Here is a 23,812-nt window from a genome sequence, read left to right on the forward strand (position 1 = left end):
GATGGCGGTCAAAACTGGATAAAACCGAAAATCTTGGTGTCGCAGAAACTTGTTGCTTTAGTGTACGAACTGGCCGTTTGTTCATTGAAATCGGCTGGTTCTCGCTGTTGATGTTGAGATACGGAGGAATTGGGATGTTACTAAACGTCATTCGATTTTATTGGGATCAATTGATACGAGACACCCCGTCAAAAAGTTATAATTTGAAAAGTTGTTAAGAGATTTACAACTTTATTGACAATTTTCGGATACTTTATACTATAGTAATCAATATATTGTTATAATTTTGTGAGTAATTAAAAAAATGGTGATTTTAAAATAACTTGGGAGTTAAATTACAAAAAAAAACCGTCATAACGTTTTGTTATACAGAGTGGTTCATCCTTAATCGAAAACAAAGCTTGTTTCTGTAAAAGTATTAAAATTTAACCCACATTTCTCATGATCCAATTTTTAATAATGTCTAAGGTACAGGTGTTAAAAGTAAAAACTTTATTTTCGTTTTTCTTAAATAACTTCGCTTATTCCAGGAATATTAACGTGAAAATTCTATGATAGTGATCAATGGATTAAAACTGTTTATTGGATATGTTTTATAGGCTAATTTTAAATAATTTTTGTACAAAACATTTTATTCCATCAGTTATAATTATTGAGTTATAGAAGATATTTGTTAAAATACTTGAAAATTCTTAATTTTTGGGGCTGAGGTTGGTATAACTGATCGGTGGATTCAAATTGCTTATTGGATATATTATATAGGCTAATTTTTAACCTTTTTTGTATGAAACGTTTTATTCCATCAGTTATAATTATTGAGTTATAGAAGAAACTTGTTGAAATACTTGAAAATTCCTAATTGTTGGGAGTTGAGATTGGTACAACTGATTGGTGGATGAAAACTGTTTATTGGATATGTTTTATAGGCTAATTCTAAATAATTTTTGTACAAAACGTTTTATTCCATCAGTTATAATTATTGAGTTATAGAAGATATTTGTTAAAATACTTGAAAATTCTTAATTTTTGGGGCTGAGGTTGGTATAACTGATCGGTGGATTCAAATTGCTTATTGGATATATTATATAGGCTAATTTTAAACCTTTTTTGTATGAAACGTTTTATTCCATCAGTTATAATTATTGAGTTATAGAAGAAACTTGTTGAAATACTTGAAAATTCCTAATTGTTGGGGGTTGCGATTGGTACAACTGATCGGTGGATGAAAACTGTTTATTGGATATGTTTTATAGGCTAATTCTAAATAATTTTTGTACAAAACATTTTATTCCATCAGTTATAATTATTGAGTTATAGAAGATATTTGTTGAAATACTTGAAAATTCTTAATTTTTGGGGTTGAGGTTGGTATAACTGATAGGTGGATTAAAATTGCTTGCTGGATATATTATATAGGCTAATTCTAAACCTTTTCTGTATGAAACGTTTTATTCCATAAGTGATAGTTATTGAGTTATAGCAAACTGTTGAAATAATTAAAAATTTGTAATTGTTGGAGTTGCGGTTTTTACTACTGATCGATGGATGAAAACTGTTTATTGGATATGTTTTGTAGGCTAATTCTAAATAATTTTGTACAAAACGTTTTATTCCATCAGTTATAATTATTGAGTTATGGAAGATATTTGTTGAAATACTTAAAAATTCTTAATTTTTGGGGTTGAGGTTGGTATAACTGATAGGTGGATTAAAATTGCTTGCTGGATATATTATATAGGCTAATTCTAAACCTTTTCTGTATGAAACGTTTTATTCCATAAGTGATAGTTATTGAGTTATAGCAAACTGTTGAAATAATTAAAAATTTGTAATTTTTGGGTTTAAGGTTGGTATTACTAATCGATGGATTAAAACTGTCTGTTGGATATGGTTTTTAGGCTAATTCTAAATCATTTTTGTATGAAACGTTTTATTTCATCAGTTATAGTTATTGAGTTATAGAAGAAATTGTTGAAATAATTGAAAATTTTTAATTGTTGGAGTAGCGGTTGGTACTACTGATCGATGGATGAAAACTGTTTATTGGATATGTTTTATAGGCTAATTCTAAATAATTTTTGTACAAAACGTTTTATTCCATCAGTTATAATTATTGAGTTATAGAAGATATTTGTTAAAATACTTGAAAATTTTTAATTTTTGGGGTTGAGGTTGGTATAACTGATCAATTTATTAAAATTGCTTGTTGGATATATTATATAGACTAATTCTAAACCTTTTTTGTATGAAACGTTTTATTCCATAAGTGATAGTTATAGAGTATTAGAAAAAATTGATGAAATAATTAAAAATTTGTAATTTTTGGGTTTAGGGTTGATATTACTAATCGATGAATTAAAACTGTTTGTTGGATATGGTTTTTAGGCTAATTCTAAATCATTTTTGTATGAAACGTTTTATTCCATCAGTTATAATTATTGAGTTATCGAAGAAACTTGTTGAAATACTTGAAAATTCCTAATTGTTGGGGTTGAGATTGGTACAAGTAATCGGTGGATGAAAACTGTTTATTGGACATGTTTTATAGGCTAATTCGAAATAATTTTTGTACAAAACGTTTTATTCCATCAGTTATAATTATTGAGTTATAGAAGATATTTGTTGAAATACTTGAAAATTCTTAATTTTTGGGGTTGAGGTTGGTAACTAATAGGTGGATTAAAATTTCTTGCTGTATATATTATATAGGCTAATTCTAAACCTTTTTTGTATGAAACGTTTTATTCCATAAGTGATAGATTGAGTTTTAGAAAACATTGTTGAAATAATTAAAAATTTGTAATTTTTGGGTTTAGGGTTGGTGTTACTAATCGATGGATTAAAACTGTCTGTTGGATATGGTTTTTAGGCTAATTCTAAATTATTTTTGTATGAAACGTTTTATTCCATCAGTTATAGTTATTGAGTTATAGAAGAAATGGTTGAAATACTTGAAAATTCTTAATTGTTGGGGTTGAGGTTGGTACTACTAATCGATGGATTAAAACTGTTTATTGGATATGTTTTATAGGCTAATTCTAAATAATTTTTGTACAAAACGTTTTATTCCATGAGTTATAATTATTGAGTTATAGAAGATATTTGTTGAAATACTTGAAAATTCTTAATTTTTGGGGTTGAGGTTGGTATAACTGATCGGTGGATTAAAATTGTTTGTTGGATATATTATATAGGCTAATTCTAAACCTTTTTTGTATGAAACGTTTTATTCCATAAGTGATGGTTATTGAGTTATAGAAGAAACTTGTTGAAATACTTGAAAATTCTTCGTTGTTGAGGTTGAAATTGGTACAACTGATCGGTGGATTACAATTGCTTGTTGGATATGTTTTATAGGATAATTTTGTATAATTTTTGTATGAAACGTTTTATTCCATAAGTGATAGTTATTGAGTTATAGAAAACATTGTGGAAATAATTAAAAATTTGTAATTTTTGGGTTTAGGGTTGGCATTACTAATCGATGGATTAAAACTGTTTGTTCGATATGGTTTTTAGGCGAATTCTAAATCATTTTTGTATGAAACGTTTTATTCCATTAGTTATAATTATTGAGTTATAGAAGAAACTTGTTGAAATACTTGAAAATTTTTAATTTTTGGGGTTGAGGTTGGTATAACTGATCAATTTATTAAAATTGCTTGTTGGATATATTATATAGACTAATTGTAAACCTTTTTTGTATGAAACGTTTTATTCCATAAGTGATAGTTATAGAGTTATAGAAAAAATTGATGAAATAATTAAAAATTTTTAATTTTTGAGTTTAGGGTTGATATTACTAATCGATGAATTAAAACTGTTTGTTGGATATAGTTTTTAGGCTAATTCTAAATCATTTTTGTATGAAACGTTTTATTCCATCAGTTATAATTATTGAGTTATCGAAGAAACTTGTTTAAATACTTGAAAATTCCTAATTGTTGGGGTTGAGATTGGTACAAGTAATCGGTGGATGAAAACTGTTTATTGGACATGTTTTATAGGCTAATTCTAAATAATTTTTGTACAAAACATTTTATTCCATCAGTTATAATTATTGAGTTATAGAAGATATTTGTTGAAATACTTGAAAATTCTTAATTTTTGGGGTTGAGGTTGGTATAACTGATAGGTGGATTAAAATTGCTTGCTGGATATATTATATAGGCTAATTCTAAACCTTTTTTGTATGAAACGTTTTATTCCATAAGTGATAGTTATTGAGTTATAGCAAACTGTTGAAATAATTAAAAATTTGTAATTTTTGGGTTTAGGATTGGTATTACTAATCGATGGATTAAAACTGTTTGTTCGATTGGTTTTTAGGCTAATTTTAAATAATTTTTGTATGAAACGTTTTATTCCATCAGTTATAGTTATTGAGTTATAGAAGAAATTATTGAAATAATTGAAAATTTTTAATTGTTGGAGTTGCGGTTGGTACTACTGATCGATGGATGAAAACTGTTTATTGGATATGTTTTATAGGCTAATTCTAAATAATTTTTGTACAAAACATTTCATTCCATCAGTTATAATTATTGAGTTATAGAAGATATTTGTTGAAATACTTGAAAATTCTTAATTTTTGGGGTTGAGGTTGGTATAACTGATCGGTGGATTAAAATTGCTTGCTGGATTATTAGGTATATAGGGTAATTCTAAACGTTTTTTGTATGAAACGTTTTATTCCATAAGTGATAGTTATTGAGTTATAGAAAACATTGTTGAATCCTTTGACCATGTATAAAATGTTTGTTCTGATCCTTGTTGTCACCTCCACAACAGATATGAAAGTCAATTTGCCGAGAATAACAATAAGCATCTTACACTAATGCTTTATATAGACTCTATCTGCAGTTGTTGTAAATCGTAACACAAACCAACAGCATTATGTACTTCATGATTCATCAACATGTAGAAAGTGTTGGCTCTAATTTTTTTGATGCAATGGTATTCGTTTTTTCTTGAGTTCCTTTGCCCATCATTTTTGTTTTGTTAGATAGAATAGCATACTACATAAATACTAAATTTATTACAATTACAGCATATGCGAAAACACTAAACGTGTAGTTTTTTCTATTTTACTAAATTAACTGGAATTAATTAAATATGTATGTCATAGTTGTGGAACGGATATACGGCAACTATCCGGTATCCGGACTATGCGGCCATTTTTTAACCAAATATCCGGCTTTGGCAGGATATAAAAACCTATTACTTAATACTCCACCATTCACAGGAATTAGTATCTCTTTTAGGTTTTGGACACTGCAGATAATAATCAAGTTCAACCCCAATAGGACTCTCTTCATTGAATACAACCTTCTTTATATCAGATTTGTCATTAGCAACCTCATTGTAACAATCCCAATACGATATATAAAATCTCTTGTTGCAGTTTCGTCTAGTTTTCTTCTCTTGGCTTGTAATTCATCATCACATTCGTTACTAACAGCACTGTCGCTGTTATAACTTTCGATTATTAATTAAAGTATCCTCTTTTTAATGCAAAAAGCCGTTTTGAAAAATCACTTTCAGTTCTTGAGAAATCAATTTTTGAAATAATCGACAATATTTTCGAATTTTGCAATTTTTGCCGATTAAGTTTTAAAAATTCGTATAAAATCCATTTCTTGGAATATGAGTTTGAAAATTTTCCAAAGTGTTAATAAAAGTGTCCTCTTGCCAATGAACCAACAGATTTTGAAAAATTACTTTTAGTTTTTGAGAAAACCATATTTGAAGTTTTGATAAAATTTTCGATGTTGCAATTTTCATCGATAACTTGCAAAATTCGCTATAAAATTCATTTGTTGAAGGATCCTTGCGGAAATATCACCAATTATTAATTATAGTATCCTCTTTCTAATGCAACAAGCCGTTTTAAAAAATCGCTTTTAGTTTTTGAGAAATAAATTTTTGAAACGAACGACAATTTTTTCGAATTTTGTAATTTTCGCCGATTAAGTTTTAAAAATCCGTATAAAATCCAGTTCTTGGAATATGAGTATGAAAATCTCCCAACGTGTTAATAAAAGTGTCCTCTTTCCAATGAACCAACCCGTTTTGAAAAATAACTTTTAGTTTTTGAGAAAACAATATTTGAAGTTTTGATTAAATTTTCGATGTTGCAATTTTCATCGATAACTTTCAAAATTCGCTATAAAATTCATTTCTTGTAGAATCCTTGTGGAAATATCACCAATTATTAATTATATTATCCTCTTTTTAATGCAAAAAGCCGTTTTGACAAATCACTTTTAGTTCTTGAGAAATAAAGAGAGAGAGAGTGAAAGATATTTATTTCAGCTTATCACAATACAATTAAATATTAAATAAAATTATTATACAATGTAAAAGAATCCTTTTAAGAATCCACGATTTTCTTGTAAATAGTGTCAAAATTTGAGGATTGAAAAAGAGGAGAAAGGTTTGAGGAGATATTTTTGTAGGCTTTTTGTGCGAGGAGAGATATTCGTTGAGTAATGGGAATCATTTGGAATTTTTCATAAAGGATAATAAATTAATTAATTAATAAATTATATTATGTAAGCTTTATGGATTTACACAGTGGATTTATACCACAGCTTGATACAAATTTATTTATTTATTTAATTAGTCTTCAGCTGTGGATTAACTTTTGAACAAGAAGAGATTTTTTGAAGAGTATAACTGCAAATTGTTCATATTTTGAAGTTTATTACTAAGGATACTATGGCTTCCGTTCGTTTTCCACCAGTAATTTTCCTTGTACGGCTACTACTATAAGTCTCGTTTATTTCCACGCTGTCTATTTCCATTTCATCGTCTCTTTGTTCTTTACATTTTATTGCAGTCGCATTACAAACGTATATTAAACGTGAATATTGACACTACATTGACTACCTGATGCCCTAGCCCACCGATAAATGGACGAGCATCGAACAAAACAATTTCTGTTTACAATTATTTGTCATTATTATATAAATTAATTCACGGAACATCTGATAGAGGCAAACAAAGTAAAATTAGGGCATTATAAATCAACATAAACATTAAACATAGTTAATTGAAAAATCTTTTTTATTAAAATAATTATTAAGTGACGACATTTTTTCTTAATTGTTTCTTAAGTTTCCGTCTAATTGGAGTAATGAAAAGATTAGGGTCATGATCGAGTTTTTCTTTTCCCCAAATGAGGTCGGATATCCAACTGAGAATGTAGCCGGCTATAAACACGGACAACAAACCAAAAACGCCGTTATATAAATAAGAAATTCTGTATAGCCAAAGATAATTTATTTCTTCATCTTGTCGAGTATTAAAAGAAGTTTGATTCAAAAATGATACTCCATCGAGTTCTTGTCCACAACCGTCGATTGAAACAGGTAGTTTTGGTGGAGATGGTCTCGGTAAACCAAAACCTGCCCATAAAGCTAACGATAATCCGAGTAATAAAGCAGTTAAACTTCCCTAAAAAATTAAAGAAGTAATAATATTTGAAAATCGTGAAATTTTTTAAATAAACCTTTTGATTGGCTCTCGTTGTAAACATGCCTAAGGAGAAAAATCCTAATAATGGTCCACCGACGACTCCGAAAATCGTTAAAGAAGATTGTAGAACACCGCCGAAATTTTCCGCTAGAAAAGCGACTCCCAAACAAATAAAACCATAACACAACGCGGCTATTTTGGAGAAAATTGCTAATTTTGTTTCTTTTAAATCAGTGTTGTAGAGTTTTTTATAAATTGGCTAAAAAAATAAATATTAAAATTATTTGATTAAAAAAAAAAATTATAGCAGAGCGTGGTTTCGATCCACGGACCTCTGGGTTATGGGCCCAGCACGCTTCCACTGCGCCACTCTGCTGCACATAAAGTATACTGTCTAAAATAGGACTTTGAAATTATTTGGTAGTTTAATTATAAACATTATACAGTATGTCTCATAATTTACATCAAAGTAAGATACCTTAAAATAATCTTCCATTGTAACTGCAGCTAACGAATTAATTGTTGCTGAAACTGTTGATAAAGCAGCGCTGGCTAAACCAGCTACAAATAAACCGGTTAAACCACTGATATGACCCATACTATCAATTACGAAATAAGGCATTAACTAAAAATTTAAAATATGTATTGGTGATTTAAAAAAATTAATGGAATAAAATTAATATACTTGGTCATTTAATTCAATTTTTCCTGCTGCAACTGGATCGCAATTGTAAAATCTTGAGTAAATGGCTAATCCGGAGAATGAAGTGCTTAAACTTAGCGCGCTTAAAATAGGCCATTGCACCCATAATGCGGTTTGGGCTGATTTTAAGTCTTTTAAGGTGAGATATCGTTGAACTTGAGTTTGATTTACACCGTATAGTGTTAAAAATGTTATTCCTCCACCTATTATTAAGGTAAACCAAGTGTGTCTTACGGTGGGATCAGGATCAAAACTAAAATAAAAAAATTAGAACTTAATTTAATAAATATACATACATAGAGTAGAGTTGCGATAATGTAAACTTGCGCTTAAGTGAGCAACTCTGTAATGTAAGCACCAAATATTATGTATACACGAAAATGTATCATGCCTTCGTACTTGCTTTCGTCCATGTGCTGAAGTATTGAAATATCAAAGAAAACGTGATTCAATTGATCTCAGAAAGTCGACCATGAACGAGCTGCTCATTGAGACTTGTGCTGTGGTGAGTTCGATTTTTATTGCTATCTCAGCACAAAGAAAATGAATCAATTACCAAAATCGAAAGAAAAACGGAAGAAAAGACGGTGATGGATTAGAAGGTGAATACTTGAAAAGAAATCGAGGGCACATAATTTGGTTGTCAGAGAGCTAACAAGTCGTTACACTAACAATTTGAAAAATTTGCTAAGAATGTCTGAATGCGAGCTTGATTACCTTCTGGAAGGCGTTTCACAAATGATTTCAAAATCAGATACAAATATGAGACAAGCAGTAAACGCTAAAACAAGTTTGATTATATCGGTTATTGCTGAATTACTGGGCGAATGAAATAATACATCAGGTCAAACCAGAAAATTCTTGGCTTATAACTGTCATCGTAAGAACACCGCAGGTTTTTAAATTTTGAAATAACATCTTTGAGTCCAAATCCAGAAATATTGATCGCGTTAGAAATTTTCATCTGCTGCCATTCTCACTTCTCGGTTTCTGTACTTTTCAATAGTTGCATCATACAATAGTGGTTCACTAGCATACAGTGCGAGAAACCACGTGGTCTCATTAGGCTTGTTTTGGTTTAAGAGTATACGTATAATACGCAATATATATGCGCAGAAAAGTTCAGAACTAAGAACTCTTGAACCAATTGCCTATTGTCTTGTAGTTTACTAACAATACTTTTCATTGTATTACTGCTTGCCATCTTAATCGATCGATCTCATGACAAAAATCAAACCAGTTTGATCTGCTGCGTGAATTTTTTTCACGCAGAGCATGTTACTCGATAACGTTCCTCATGCTAGCGTATCACGCTCCATGGGAAGGCGGCTTACTACTCTTTAAACAAAATGCGAAAACAATGCGTAATGTTTTGTCTTGTTATAAATGTGTTGGCTGCTGTGTGGTGGTGGAGACGAAAACGTAGGTAGTGAGTTTTGCAAAAAATGGCAAAAACTAAATGTTTATCTCTCCACAAAAATCTAAAATACTAGAAGAATTCTGTGTTAGCTAGAAAGTACAGCATAGTAAAATCAACCGTTTGTTCCATAATAAATAAAAAATCAAAAATATTAGCAGAGCTAGGTCAACCATTAAGGTCGAAGTAGAAAACGTACATTTTCCTTGTCAACGTGAAAGACATGTATCACGTAAATACATGACATTAATGGAAACTTAATGAAACAAAAAACCATACATTTTTTGGTGGCTGATTTTAAAAGTTTCAATGCGTTATGACCTAAGAGTGTTAAAGAACTGTGAAGAAAAATAGTCATCTCAACCTGAACTTGTCCAGCCTTTTAAACGTAAATTGGATAATAAGATTCAAGAACTCAACTTTGCGAAGCCGATGAAACGGGATTACACTAACAACAGTTACTAGACAAAACATACATTTCTCTGGGCAAAAAATCTGCTCCTATTACACTGTGGAACATTTTCGGGGTCATTGTCTGGGGGGTGAGAAATTCAAAGTCAGGATGAAAGTACTTGGCCAGTACAGTAAAACCTCCAAAGGGTTTGACGTTCTCAGGCCAAACTTTTTTTTATGACCTTTTATATTTCTTTCCTTATCTTGATGTTTGTTTGCTTAGTTTTTCAGTTATAACTCAAGAATCATTGATGATTTCTCATTTCATTCTTCAGCAAAGACTAAGGCTTAGCTAAGGCTTAAATAAATAATTTTCATTAATATATCCATGTAAAAAATTAAGTTGGCCAATTTTATGGACTGAAATCTTCAAAAAATAGTCAAATTTCGAAAAAAAGAAAAAAAATTCTATTTGATAAATAACGTCTTTACTCGAGAGTTCTACGAATTGTAACTAAAAAAGAGTATTCTAATATAAGTATATAGTAATATAGTACTATAACAAATACGAATAAATAAAAAAAGTCATATATAAAACAAATATAAGATAAGTTCAAAAGGGATATATATAGACCTGAGTCTTCATGCCCGAAGAGTATTGATTTTATGAAAAATAACAAAAATTAAGGGCAAATTTAGTTTAAAGAAGAACAAAGTTTATATGTTCGTAAACATTGCTCTAGAGTCTAGGCCTTTTCGATGGTGATTGTTGTGGGCTAGTGTCATCGCTATCGCAATCATCGCTGTCATCAGTTTCTAAACTACACATAATGTCAACTTGTGACTCCATTGCTGACCCTACTGCAACTTCTGGAAATTCTTCATCATCAGGATAATCCATGTCTTCGACGACATGTCTACTTCACCAGCAAATTTCCGCAAGTATTGCACTCGGCGACTGTTTTCCTCTGTATCTGATTTGTTTTTTTTATTAAAATGAGTTTGAAAAAAGATCTCATAGATATTACCTAATTTCAAATGGCATAGCAACTTGATGGTATCGTTCGTCTTGTTCATCAGATTCAGTGGCCAATTGTCTGCTGAAGTAGTCCAGATGATGACGTAAATAGTGAATTTTCAAGGACATGTGGACGCCAATTTTCGAGAACGATGTTAACATCCTTGCGACAGAAACATTGTAGTTGCTAGAACGATGTTTTCACAACAAGCCTTCTATTACTTCTTTAATTGCGTTCTAAGCATCCGTATTTCACATTTTATATGGACATAAACATTCAATTTAACGCGAAAAATGGAAGTGTGCAAGCCAAAGTGTGATCTTCCACCAAAATGTTATAGTGAACATAAATTGGATTCCAAATATAGTGTGTAAAACTTCTTACAATCGTTTAATGGATTGGAATAATAGAAGACATGAATCTATGCCATTCGGTATTCCAATGATTTGGACTGCTACACATGTGCCAATAAAGGAGCCGCATTAAGAAAAACGGCAAGAAAATCGAATAATTACGTTGGTGTTGCAAGTGGCCAAAGACCATTGCCTATTCGGGCTACATTCCTGTGCCAAAATGTTTCAGCCCAGATCTATCTTCTGTGATTGCTTCGACTTTTACATCAATATATGATTCAAGTGATGATCCCTCATATGATCCCGAACCATCTGTATCCAATCAGCCTATTTTAATAAATCAAAATCAGCTTGATTCCATTGTTGCTAAATTGAAATTATCACAGCATAAATCAGAACAGCTTGCTTCGTTTTTGAAATCAAACAATCTTTTGGCACCCGGTACGAAAGTCACAGCTTATCGAAGTCGTCAGGCAACACTCCAAAGTTTATTTGTTGTGATGTAGGAAAATTGATGGACGCAATGGAAATAAAATATGAAGCAGATGACTGGAGATTATTTATTGACAGTTCAAAACTCAGTTTAAAAGCGGTTTTGCTACATAAGACCAATGAAAAACCTTCGGTTCCAATCGCCTATAGTACAGAAACGAAAGAAACATGATGCACTACAACATATTTTAAAAATGGTTAACTACGCTAAACATATATTATGTGGCGCATATGCTGCGATTTAGAAGTTGTAGCATTGCTTTGCGGTCTTCGAAACGGCTATATAAAATATATGTGCTATTTGTGCGATTGGGACACAAGATTTACCGGAGGCCAATATGCATGCCACAAATAGAAACATAGGGAGCACAGCAGGTTAGAAGTGGCCAATATTATTCGTGAATCTCTGGTGCCGAAACTTTTCCTAACATATTTCTCATCATTTTCTATCGCAATAAATTAATTTTTTCCATCAGGCGTACTAAATGTGACGCATTCAACAATATTTTGATTGAGACTGAATTGGATGCTTGGAACGCAATTAAAAAAGTAACAGAAGGCTTGTTGGGAAAGCATCGTTCTAGCAACTACAATGTTTCTGTCGCATGGATGTTAACATCGTTCTCGAAAATTGGCGTCCACATGTCCTTGAAAATTCACTATTTACATCATCTGGACTACTTCAGCAGACATTTGGCCACTGAATCTGATGAACAAGGCGAACGCTACCATCAAGTTGCTATGCCATTTGAAATTAGGTAATATCTATGAGATTTTTTTTCAAACTCATTTTAATAAAAAAACAAATCAGATACAGAGGAAAACAGTCGCCGAGTGCAATACTTGCGGAAATTTGCTGGTGAAGTAGACATGTCTTGGACGACATGGATTATCCTGATGATGAATAATTTCCAGAAGTTGCAGTAGGGTCAGCAATGGAGTCACAAGTTGACATTATGTGTGGCTTAGAAACTGATGACAGCGATGATTGCAATAGCGATGACACTAGCCCATAACAATCACCATCGAAAAGGCCTAGACTCTAGAGCAATGTTTATGAACATATAAACTTTGTTCTTCTTTAAACTAAGTTTGTCCTTAATTTTTGTTAATTTTCTTAAAAAAATACTCTTCGAGCAGGAAGACTCAAGTCTATAGCCCTTTTGGACTTATCTTATATTTGTTTTATATACAGGGTGCCCATTATGTATGGAATATAGTATATATCTTGGTAGGTATCAACTTTATAAAAAAACATTTTATACAAAAGTTGTTTAATATTTTATTTGTCATAATAAGACAGCATTCAATTGTTTTTATTTCAGAAAACAAATGAGCAACGAATAACACTTGAAGTTTTTTAAATGGCAATGTACCCTTTCGTTAGGCTCATTTGATAGAGATTTTTTTTCTCTTTACGATAACGTAAAATTTTAGTACCCTCATATCAGAAAATTTTTGAAAAAAATGTAAAAATAGTTAGAACTCTCGAGTAAAGACATTATTTTTCAAAGAGAATTTTTTTTTTATTTTCGAGATTTGACAATTTTTTTTAAGATTTCAGTCGATAAAATTAGTCCAACTTAATTTTTTACATGAATATGTTAATGAAAATTATTTATTTAAGCCTTAGCTAAGCCTTAGTCTTTGCTGAAGAATGAAATGAAAAATCATCAATGATTCTTGAGTTATAAACTTATAACTGAAAAACTAAGCAAACAAACATTAAGAAAAGAAATATAAAAGGTCATAAAAAAAAGTTTGGCCTGAGAACGTCAAACCCTTTGGAGGTTTTACTATATGGACCTAGTACTTTCACCCTGACTTAAAATTTTTCACCCCCCATAATGGCTGTTGCACTATGTTATGAAAACAGCAAAACAACGCATAACTTTTCTTGGATGCGCAAATGCGTCTGGATCTCATAAATTACGACCTCTAGTAATTGGAAAAGCTAAAACTCCCAGATGTTTCAAAAATTTTAAGAACCCAGTTATTCACACCAACCCCAAAAATGCTTGACGGAAGTTTTTAAACTTATTTTTTGATCATTTCGTTCCAGAGGTATTGTTAGTAGATGTGTCAGTGGAAAAGTTATTGCTACGGTTGATCGAAATTTAACTTAAAAGATATTTATGAATGAAAATCTTCCACAAAGGGCGTTAATCCTATTAGGTAATGTTCCTTCACATCCTTCCGAAGAAGAACTTAAAACTAAAGATGGAATGAAATGTGCCATAATGTTACCACCAAATGTAACTGCTTTGATCCGACCAATGGATCAAAACGCATTAAAAATCACGAAACTGTGTTACAGAAACAGTGTATTACGTTTTATTGTGTGTCACATTGAAAAAAATATCAAATAAATTTGCTATGAGAACATTGGCAGCAGCATGGAAGAAATTAAAACCAAGGATTTTACAAAAATGTTAGCATAAAATAAAAAATAATGAAGAGTATTATGCTGAAGATGAATTACTCCTGTCTACTTTGCAGAAAATGTGGATATGAAGCAGAAAACATCGTTAGAGACACTCTTTCACTTCTGCTAGAAATTTAACCTGTACATAACATTACATAAATTATAACTCGGGTAGGCAGACCAACCAACGTTGCACCTCGACCTCAAAGATCTATTATACACCGATAGATAACATATCAAATTTCACCGTGCAGTCCAATGCTCTTAACGAACATTAATACCTTGCTCTTTGAAAAGTCATTCAGATCCTTTAAAACTTAATAAACAACTTAGCGTGTCTCATTCCAGGAAAACTGGCCCACAGTAGGCGAAGTCTTTCTTCAGCCCACAGTCCAATTCTTTATTTGGCCATCGCAAATTCAACCTATAACTAGTGTACAATTTGATTACACACTTTTTAAAATCAATAGCAATTTGTCCAAATGATTTTTAAGGCAACTACAATTCTAAAGACGTTGACCTATGGTATTTATGAAATTCAAAACAATTCAGGAGAGAATGTTCTTGAAGAAGAAACCGATGTTGAAAAAAACAAAACGATTCCAGAATAGGTACGACCTATAAAATAACCCAAGCTGACGCAATTAAGTGTTTAGAAACTGCAATACAATAGGCCGAAAGGAAACTTCGGCCTATTGAAGGCCTATAGAAGCTTAATAGAAATATTTTGTTGTAGGGATCAAATACATGTTAGAAATGCTTGACGTCTTGCTCAAAATGACCTTGAAGCTGTGGCTCAAGCGTTATTCAAAGAGGAATTTGAGGAACAAGTGGGGAAAAAAAGTTGAAAACTTCAGAATCGGAAGAACAAATTATAAAAGAAAGTGACCATAACACTGAATTCGAAATGGAACTAAGTGATAAAGATTGTTCTGATTCAGACAAAGAGGACGATAGTGATAGTGAGGGTTTAGAAAGCGATAAAGACAAGTACTCAAAAAAACTTAAAAACAAAGTGATACAAAAATCCAGTGGAAAGCAAATTCAGCAAAACTGCTAGTTAAAATATTGGAAAAATACTTTCTGGGCCTAGGCAGTGTTCGCGAGACGTTGCCAATGAGAGAACTGCGTTCGAAAAACTTTTTATTGGCGACATCATTGAAAATATAGTTGAATGTACCAATTTACAAATAACAAAGATGCGTATAAAATATAACCTGCCGGGCTAAAGACACAACAAATACAAAATTTATGACATTTATCGGATTATTACTACTTGCAGGAACTGCGAAGCAACACACTTCCTTGAATTGTGGACTGAAGATGGAACCGGCTTAGAAATATTTAGAGCTGGCATAAGTTATGATTTTTATTTTTGCTTGCCGTTCTAAGCTTTGACACCAAAAATACTAGAGCGGATCGCAACATGCCTGAAAAGCTGCTATTCGAGTTACAGTGGGTCGTTTTGTGGAGAACTGCAATAACAATTACGGTTTGGAAGAAGATGTCAGAATAAACGAGGTGTTAGTGCCTTTTAGAGGTTGATGCAGCTTTCTTCAATATATCCATAGCAAGCCTACAAAGTATGGGTTACAATTATTTGGCAGACATTTTATGTTACAAATTTAGAGCTGTATTGTGCTAATCAGCCAAAAGGGTCGTACAACTAATCAAATAAACCAGCTGACAATGTTCATCGTTTACTTCAAAAAAACCAGAAACATTCGGATTTAGCCGTGAGTCTCTTAAGCAAACTCTTTTTCCAAGCAAAACTTTTCCTTTGCAGAACTACCCAATGCCTGTACTATTAAGCTATGTTGCATTTTATGTGGGACAGTACAAGTACATAGTAGTTTCGTAACTATGGTTACTGCATTCATATATTGCGAGTTATATAAAAATTCCCAAAGCTCGTCGTGACTCTGTATTTCGTTTTTGAAGTACCTATAATGTATTACTTACTTTAACAAATCTGTTCGTCCACCTTTTTCAGCTATATCCCAAATTTCTTGTAAACCCCCGACATCGATTCCGGCATAAATAATGATGCAAAAAACAGAAGCGAACATTAATAAGGATTGGAAAACATCCGTCATAAGAACAGCTTTCATTCCACCAATCGTTGAATAAAATGTACAAACCAAACCTAAAAATTTTACAAAACCATAATAAATTAAAAATCTTAAAGTACACCATACTTTACTTTATATATAGATATATTAGAAAGAACATGAATACAAACAAGCTTACCAACCGTCAGAATTGCGGCATACTTTGAAATACCAGTTAAAGCACCTAAAGCTAAAGCTGGGGCGTACAAAACAATCCCCATGTACAAAATCATTTGGAAACTATAACACAACGAAGCTGTCAAACGAGATAATTTCCCAAAACGTTTCTCAAGGTACTAAAAATCATAATTTATTAAAAATAGATATGGCTGAATCATTTCTGATAATTCGAACCTCATAAGCACTTGTTGCTTGCAATTTAAAAAATACCGGTAAATAAATATATGCGGCAATCGGCGTAAATAAGCCATACGATAAGTTGATTACGATAAATTGAAAACCGTAAACGTAATTTTCGCTGGAAACCCCCAATAAAGTTACTGCTGACATGAAAGAAGCCATTAACGAAAAAGCTACCGGTATTATCGACATATTTTTATCCGCCAAAAGATATTCCTAAAATAAAACTTTTTTATTACAATAAATCTTTAAAATTATATTTTTACCTTTGCAGTTTTCTGTTTTCCTCCCGTAAATCTGAAATAAACCCCAATTCCGGCGGAAATCAATAAAACAACACCTAAAATTACATAATCCCAAACCCCTAAACTAACTACTTCAACCATGTTTCAAATTCTTTGATCAAATCGTGTGATTTTACTAGGGTAAGGTTCAACAAATCTCTAGACTCGGATGAGACTAAAATGAGATAATTGTAATTAAAAATAAAGATAAAAGGTTGTTGTTCTATCACTATAATCTTACCACAGCAAATAACGCGATCATTTAGATTAGAAGTAATTAAATAAGTTATGTTGTAACATAAGAATAGGATTTTTTTGGTAATAAAAACTTAATCCTGTTTTAGACATTTATTACAGTAATTTAAATTAATTTAAAATTTAAAGTGAAAAAGTTAAATTTAATAGCGACATCTATACGCAATTATTAAAATCCTTAATTTTTATTGAAACGCACCATCTCGTGTCAAACTAATAAATTAAATAACTTTAATCACAAAAGTGATAATTATAATAATTAGCAATAATTTCTTCATGTTTTTAACGTTTTTAATGATATGTGTAGGTAATTAGTTCAATTTAAATCGTATTTACCGTATTTATACTCATTTTAACTTCAATACTCTTCAATTACCCAGTGTTTTCATTGAATATTAGTGAAATAAAGGTTTGGGGGCCAGGTTTAGATCCTGAAAATGTTGTTTTACCAACAAGATATTTATAGATTTTATAGAAGCTAATCTAACAAAGTAAGATATTCTCAAGTATTTAGATGATCCTTTTAATATTTTCTTTAATTATTTTCTTAATTTTTAGTGCTGGTGATGCAGATAGTTTTCAATTTGAAATCAATGGATTATCGAGTAATAAACCGTGTAAATTGAGATCTAATATATTAAATAGGAAGGATGGGGTGTTTATATTCAGATATAAACAATATGAGTACTGTGATACACTAAAAATAATCTTAACCTATAAAAATTACCACATCGGGGAATCTCCTTATATTTTTAATAAAGTTCTTTCAGAAGAATGTAATTGCCCTATTTCTATTGATAAATTTTTAAATAATTTTCAATGTGGGGACGTCCCAAATCGAATTGTTAAAGATTTAGATGAATTTTCAGAGATAAAATGGTCTCGGTTAAGAAATAAATTGATAAAAACCTTTGATAGTCCAGGTGCAATAAGTTTGTGCCATTACTTAATTAAAAATAACGTTATTAAATGGATATGTTATGGAAAATACACTTGTAATTTAAATTAATGTGAAAAAATTAAATTTAAGAGCGACATCTATACGCGACAATTAAAATCCTTAATTCTTCTTGATACACGCCATCTCGTGTCAAACTAATAAATTAAAAAACTTTAATCACAAAAGTGATAATTATAATAATTAGCAATAATTTCTTCACGTTTTTTAACGTTTTTAATGATATGTGTAGGTAATTAGTTCAATTTAAATAATGTTTACCGTATTTATACTCATTTTAACTTCAATACTCTTCAACTACCAAGTGTTTTCATTGAATATTAGTGAAATAAAGGTTTGGGGCCCAGGTTTAGATCCAGAAAATGTTGTTTTACCAACAAGATATGTTTTTATAGAAGCTAATCTAACAATGTAAGATATTCTCAAGTATTTAGATGATCCTTTTAATATTTTCTTTAATTTTCTTAATTTTTAGTGCTGGTGATGCAGATAGCTTTCATTTTGAAATCAATGGATTATCGAATAATAAACCATGTAAATTGAGATCTAATATATTAAATAGGAAGGATGGGGTGTTTATATTCAGATATAAACAATATGAGTACTGTGATACACTAAAAATAATCTTAACCTATAAAAATTACCACATCGGGGAATCTCCTTATATTTTTAATAAAGTTCTTTCAGAAGAATGTAATTGCCCTATTTCTATTGATAAATTTTTAAATAATTTTCAATGTGGGAACGTCCCAACTCGAATTAATAAAGATTTAGCGGAATTTTCAGAGATAAAATGGTCTCGGTTAAGAAATAAATTGATAAAAACCTTTGATAGTCCAGGTGCAATAAGTTTGTGCCATTACTTAATTAAAAATAACGTTATTAAACGGAAATGTTATGGAAAATACACTGGATTTAAAATGTTTTCTGATAGTATTTTAACTTCCTTGGTGAAAAAAGTCAAATTACCTGATTTAGAATTTTTTGTAAACTTGGGTGATTGGCCTTTAACTTCAGAAGCAAAGAAATTTCCAATTTTTTCATGGTGTGGAAGCAAAAATTCTTTTGATATTGTTATGCCAACCTATGATTTAACAGAATCTACTTTAGAAAATTTGGGGCGGTAATAATAAATTAAAAATTAAATAAAATGAGGTTAAAATAATGTTTTTAGGGTAACTTTAGATATGTTATCAGTACAAGGAAACGTTAATTTAAAGTGGGATGAGAGGAGCCCAAAAATGTTTTGGAGGGGTCGCGATTCAAATAAAAATCGCTTAAAGTTGATAGATATCTCTAGAAATCATCCGGATTTATTCAATGTTTCTTTAACTAATTTCTTTTTCTTTCGAGATCAAGAAGAATATTATGGAAAACAAGAATATATTTCTTTCTACAAATTTTTCGATGTAAATTAAAATTTTTTTTCATAATTCATTTAATTTTTAATTTAATTTTAGTATAAATATCAATTATTGATTGATGGAACTGTATCTGCGTATCGATCCCCTTATTTATTAGGCGGGGGTTCGTTAGTTTTCAAACAAAAATCAATGTACTATGAACATTTTTATAACGAATTAAAACCAAACCTCCATTACGTTAGTATCGAAGAAGATCTATCAGATTTAGTTGAAAAAATTGAATGGGCTATAAACAACGATGATGAAGCAAGAAAGATTGGATTGGAAGGTCAAAAATTTGCGGTTGAAAATTTATTACCTTCAAACGTTTTTTGTTATTACACGCAACTTTTAAATGAATTTTCGAAACTCCTCGTGGAAAAAGTGGAGGATTTGGATGATATGGAAATCGTTGAAGTAAATGAAGAAAATAAAAAGTGTAAATGTTTGGCGGAAAATCATCATGAAAAGGATGAATTATAATCGAGGATAACTATATTAATTCTTTTTGTTTTTAAGAATTGAGTTGGATTTATTTAGGCAAAACAAACTCGATTAAGAAAAATATGTAATTTAATGAACTTAACAGTTTTGGAAGTACAAAAAATATTAGAGGGGGTGCAACTTGAACAATTCAATTTTATTAATGTTGGTACTTGTACATAAAAAAAGCTTTATTCACATAAATAATTAAAATAAATAACTACTAAAAGATCTCGTTATTTACAACAATATAAAACGCTTTCCTATTTTTCATTTTCACCACCATGTTAAGGCACTAAACTCCTTTTATTGAAATCTTACTATTCGCAATTGATTAACAAACAAATTATAAATTTGTCTATTTCATAGCTTTCAAGAAGCTCCAGTTTGTACCCTTTCTTCTGTTAATGTTACATTATTGTGGATGTCAAAATTGTGATTATGTAAGGTTAAGTGATTGCCAAAATTAGAGTTGGATTTAATTATGTGTTCTCTAATTCTAGTTTTAAGAGCTCTTCCTGTTTTATAGAAAACACACAACTCGAATGTCTTAATGATCAAAATTATTATTTTGACAAATTTCTAAATGAATTCACACTTTTTAATTATATGAGATCTAGTTGTTCACCATACACTGTTACGTATTTTAATTTTAATAGTTTAATTGACTGAGTTCTAATTTTAAGAATAGCTTTATGAAACATAAAATCAGTTACATTCATTAATTCTTCTCGTTTCTCATTAAGAGTATGTTTTATATAAACACTCATATACAGGTGTATCTGAATGATGTGCCCAAACTTCAGGGGTGATTCTTTAAGCAATTTTAAGGGTACTTTAATATATGAACCAAATAATTTTGGAAAATTTTGGTTTAATTTTTTTTTCTCAAAAACCATAAACGCTGAGAAAATGAAATTTGGGGAATATGTTTAACTCATAATAAGGCACGTTTTGACCCTATTTGTACTTTCAACCTATCCTTCTAAACTACAAAACATAACCACCCCCGTTCAATTTATGCCTAGATTTTTATTATGAAGGTGATAAATACATTGGAAAAACTTCAGTTAGATAGATTAAACTATTCTAAAACTTTTTTGTCTCTCTGATGTTCTTCTAAAATTTAATAATTTATGAGAAAAAAAATAATTAAACAAACGCTAACTGTTAAGCTGTAGGATTCTGCCTCTTTGGTTTTGTTTTGCGACGGAGTTATCATACTCTTCGCTTGTCTGTGACCTGGAAGTTCTTTCCAGCGTAAGGCTACCTTTGAGACCTCCCAATTGTTGATTATTTGTGTTAGGTGGCTTTTTTCTAGTCCACAGCCAAGTTGGGGTCCAATGAAGGGCGTGTTCGCTGCCTCTTTGGCCAGCTTGTCCGCTTTCTAATTGCCCTTAATGTTGCTGTGACCTGGAACCCACCATAGGGTAACATCATTACCCCTAGCGAGTTCTCTCAGGTTGCTGGTACACTCTCTAATCAGCGCGGTGTCACACGTATAGGCCTGAATTGCCTTTAAGACGGCCCGACTGTCTGTGAAAATGTTTATGGATGCACCTTTCTGTAGCTTCAAAACGGAGCAGAAGTTTATAGCAAGAACTTCTGCTTGGAAAATTAACGAGTAAGTTTATCTTAATTTTTAATTTGTAACATCAATTAATATTACATACTCAATAACCTATTGTAGCGCTTCTGAGGCTGTCGTAAGTCGAAACTTGTCAAGCCGAATTTAAAAATAAACCAGTAAAAAAGTACAAAATTCAATTAATTTATATTTTTCTTCGTTTACATTTAATATAATACTGGTAAAATGGATTACACAATCAATATTGATTATTTTAATAGAAATTGAGTAATTGAGATAATAAACTGAGTAATTCATGTTTACACGAACTGTATAGTTCACTTATATCCCGAGACCCTGACCAGGTTTTGCTTCTTACATATGTATTATTGGATGTAAACATTGACAATATTTTAACCGTTTCTTTAATATTTTTACTTACATATAAGTTTTGAACATATAAGTTTGAAATATATAAATTTCGTTTTGGACGTCTTAATGTGATTTCTGTAAAGTTTGGTTGTACTAACAATTTTTGATACTCTTCGTAACTTCTTAGTTTTTTTTAAATAATTTGCAACCTGTTCAATCGTGTCGGCTGCTACATAAACTTTGAACTTTGTAGTTCAAACATTATACCAAATTATTGTAATGCATATGAACTGATAATTTAACTTGCTTCTACTTTAATTTTATTTCCATGTGAACCCAGCAAAGACGTGTCTTCTACAATATCAAAAAATGCATCGTAAATCTCTTTAAGTTGAAATCTAACGGGCCTGATCGCATTTATTCTACTTTCCCATCTCGTAGAACATACAGATTTTAATATTAAATTAGCCAGATGTTTGACAAGAATAGACCATTTATAAATGGATGCAGGAAAAAAGATTACCATTTCTATATTTGATTCTGCAGTATCATTTAAAACAACATTAATAGAGTGACAGGAGCAAGGAACAAATAACGCTCTCTGATTTATACTTGAAACTCTATATTTATAAATGTCTAGAAAACTAGTGATGGATCGGATAGCGATTTTGCGAAAAGCCGGATATCAGATATTCGGCATCCCCTTCGGCTAGATATCCGGCATATCTATCCGGCCATTATTGTTATAATTTCTCGTGCATTTCTGAAGTGATACCCTATATTCTCACATTATTGTGGTATTTGAATAAAAATTAAATTAATAAGAAAGCTGATAAGATATGTCAACTTATTTGGATCTAAGATACAAAATGAACTTTTTTGATACTGATTTAACGAACGAAGCAACTCTAAAAAGAGGATACTTTAATTAATAATTGGTGATATTTCCACAAGGATCCTTCAAGAAATCAATTTTATAGCGAAGTTTGAAAGTTATTGATGAAAATAGCAACATCGAAAATTTTATCAAAACTTCAAATATTGTATTCTCAAAAACTAAAAGCTATTTTTCAAAACGGGTTGGTTCATTTTAAATAAGACATTTTTATTAACATTTTGGGAAATGTTCATACTCATATTCCAAGAAATCGATTTTATACGAATTTTCAAAACTTTTTCGGCGAAAATTACAAAATTCGAAAAAATGTCGTTCGTTTCAAAAATTTATTTCTCAAGAACTGAAAGTGATTTTTCAAAACGGCTTTTTGCATTAAAAGGAGGATACTATAATTAATAATTGGTGATATTTCCACAAAGATCCTTCAAGAAATAAATTTTATAGCGAATTTTGAAAGTTATCGATGAAAATTGCAATATCGAAAATTTTATCAAAACTTCAAATATTGTTTTCTCAGAAACTAAAAGCTATATTTCAAAACGGTCTGGTTCATTGAAAAGAAGACACTTTTGTTAACACTTTAGGAGATTTTCATGCTCATATTCCAAGAACTGGATTTTATACGAATTTTTAAAACTTAATCGACAAGAATTGCAAAATTCGAAAAAATTGTCGATCATTTCAAAAATTTATTTCTCAAGAACTGAAAGTGATTTTTCAAAACGGCTTTTTGCATTAAAAAGAGGATACTTTAATTAATAATCGAAAGTGATAACAGTGACAGTTCTGTTAGTAATGAATGTGATGATGAATTACAAGCGAAGAGAAGAAAACTAGACG

At 30.7% G+C, this 23,812-nt stretch overlaps 2 protein-coding genes and 1 non-coding gene across 3 annotated transcripts; 1 reads left to right on the forward strand and 2 right to left on the reverse strand.

Annotated features, from left to right (window-relative positions):
- Positions 1 to 6,570: 6,570 nt before the first annotated feature.
- Positions 6,571 to 17,255, reverse strand: LOC111421697 (putative sodium-dependent multivitamin transporter). The gene is made up of 8 exons (XM_023054873.2): positions 17,019 to 17,255; positions 16,747 to 16,968; positions 16,532 to 16,688; positions 16,244 to 16,427; positions 8,165 to 8,435; positions 7,958 to 8,104; positions 7,514 to 7,738; positions 6,571 to 7,458 (listed from the first exon to the last, which is right to left on the reverse strand). Exons 1-8 carry the CDS (start codon positions 17,136 to 17,138, stop codon positions 7,084 to 7,086), a joined length of 1,701 nt encoding a protein of 566 aa, XP_022910641.2. The 5' UTR covers positions 17,139 to 17,255; the 3' UTR covers positions 6,571 to 7,083.
- On the reverse strand, positions 7,784 to 7,855 carry TRNAM-CAU (transfer RNA methionine (anticodon CAU)). Its single transcript has one exon. It is a non-coding gene; the product is annotated as a tRNA-Met (tRNA).
- A 358-nt stretch (positions 17,256 to 17,613) lies between the features above and the next one.
- LOC111421696 (protein O-glucosyltransferase 2-like) lies at positions 17,614 to 20,367 on the forward strand. Its single transcript, XM_071196550.1, has 5 exons — positions 17,614 to 17,782; positions 17,850 to 18,660; positions 18,725 to 19,372; positions 19,424 to 19,658; positions 19,710 to 20,367. The coding sequence occupies exons 2-5, from the start codon at positions 18,503 to 18,505 to the stop codon at positions 20,133 to 20,135; spliced, it is 1,467 nt and encodes a 488-aa protein (XP_071052651.1). The 5' UTR covers positions 17,614 to 17,782; positions 17,850 to 18,502; the 3' UTR covers positions 20,136 to 20,367.
- The last annotated feature ends 3,445 nt before the right edge of the window (positions 20,368 to 23,812 follow it).

This window comes from Onthophagus taurus, chromosome 6, assembly GCF_036711975.1.
Source record: "Onthophagus taurus isolate NC chromosome 6, IU_Otau_3.0, whole genome shotgun sequence".
NCBI classification, from domain to species: domain Eukaryota; kingdom Metazoa; phylum Arthropoda; class Insecta; order Coleoptera; family Scarabaeidae; genus Onthophagus; species Onthophagus taurus.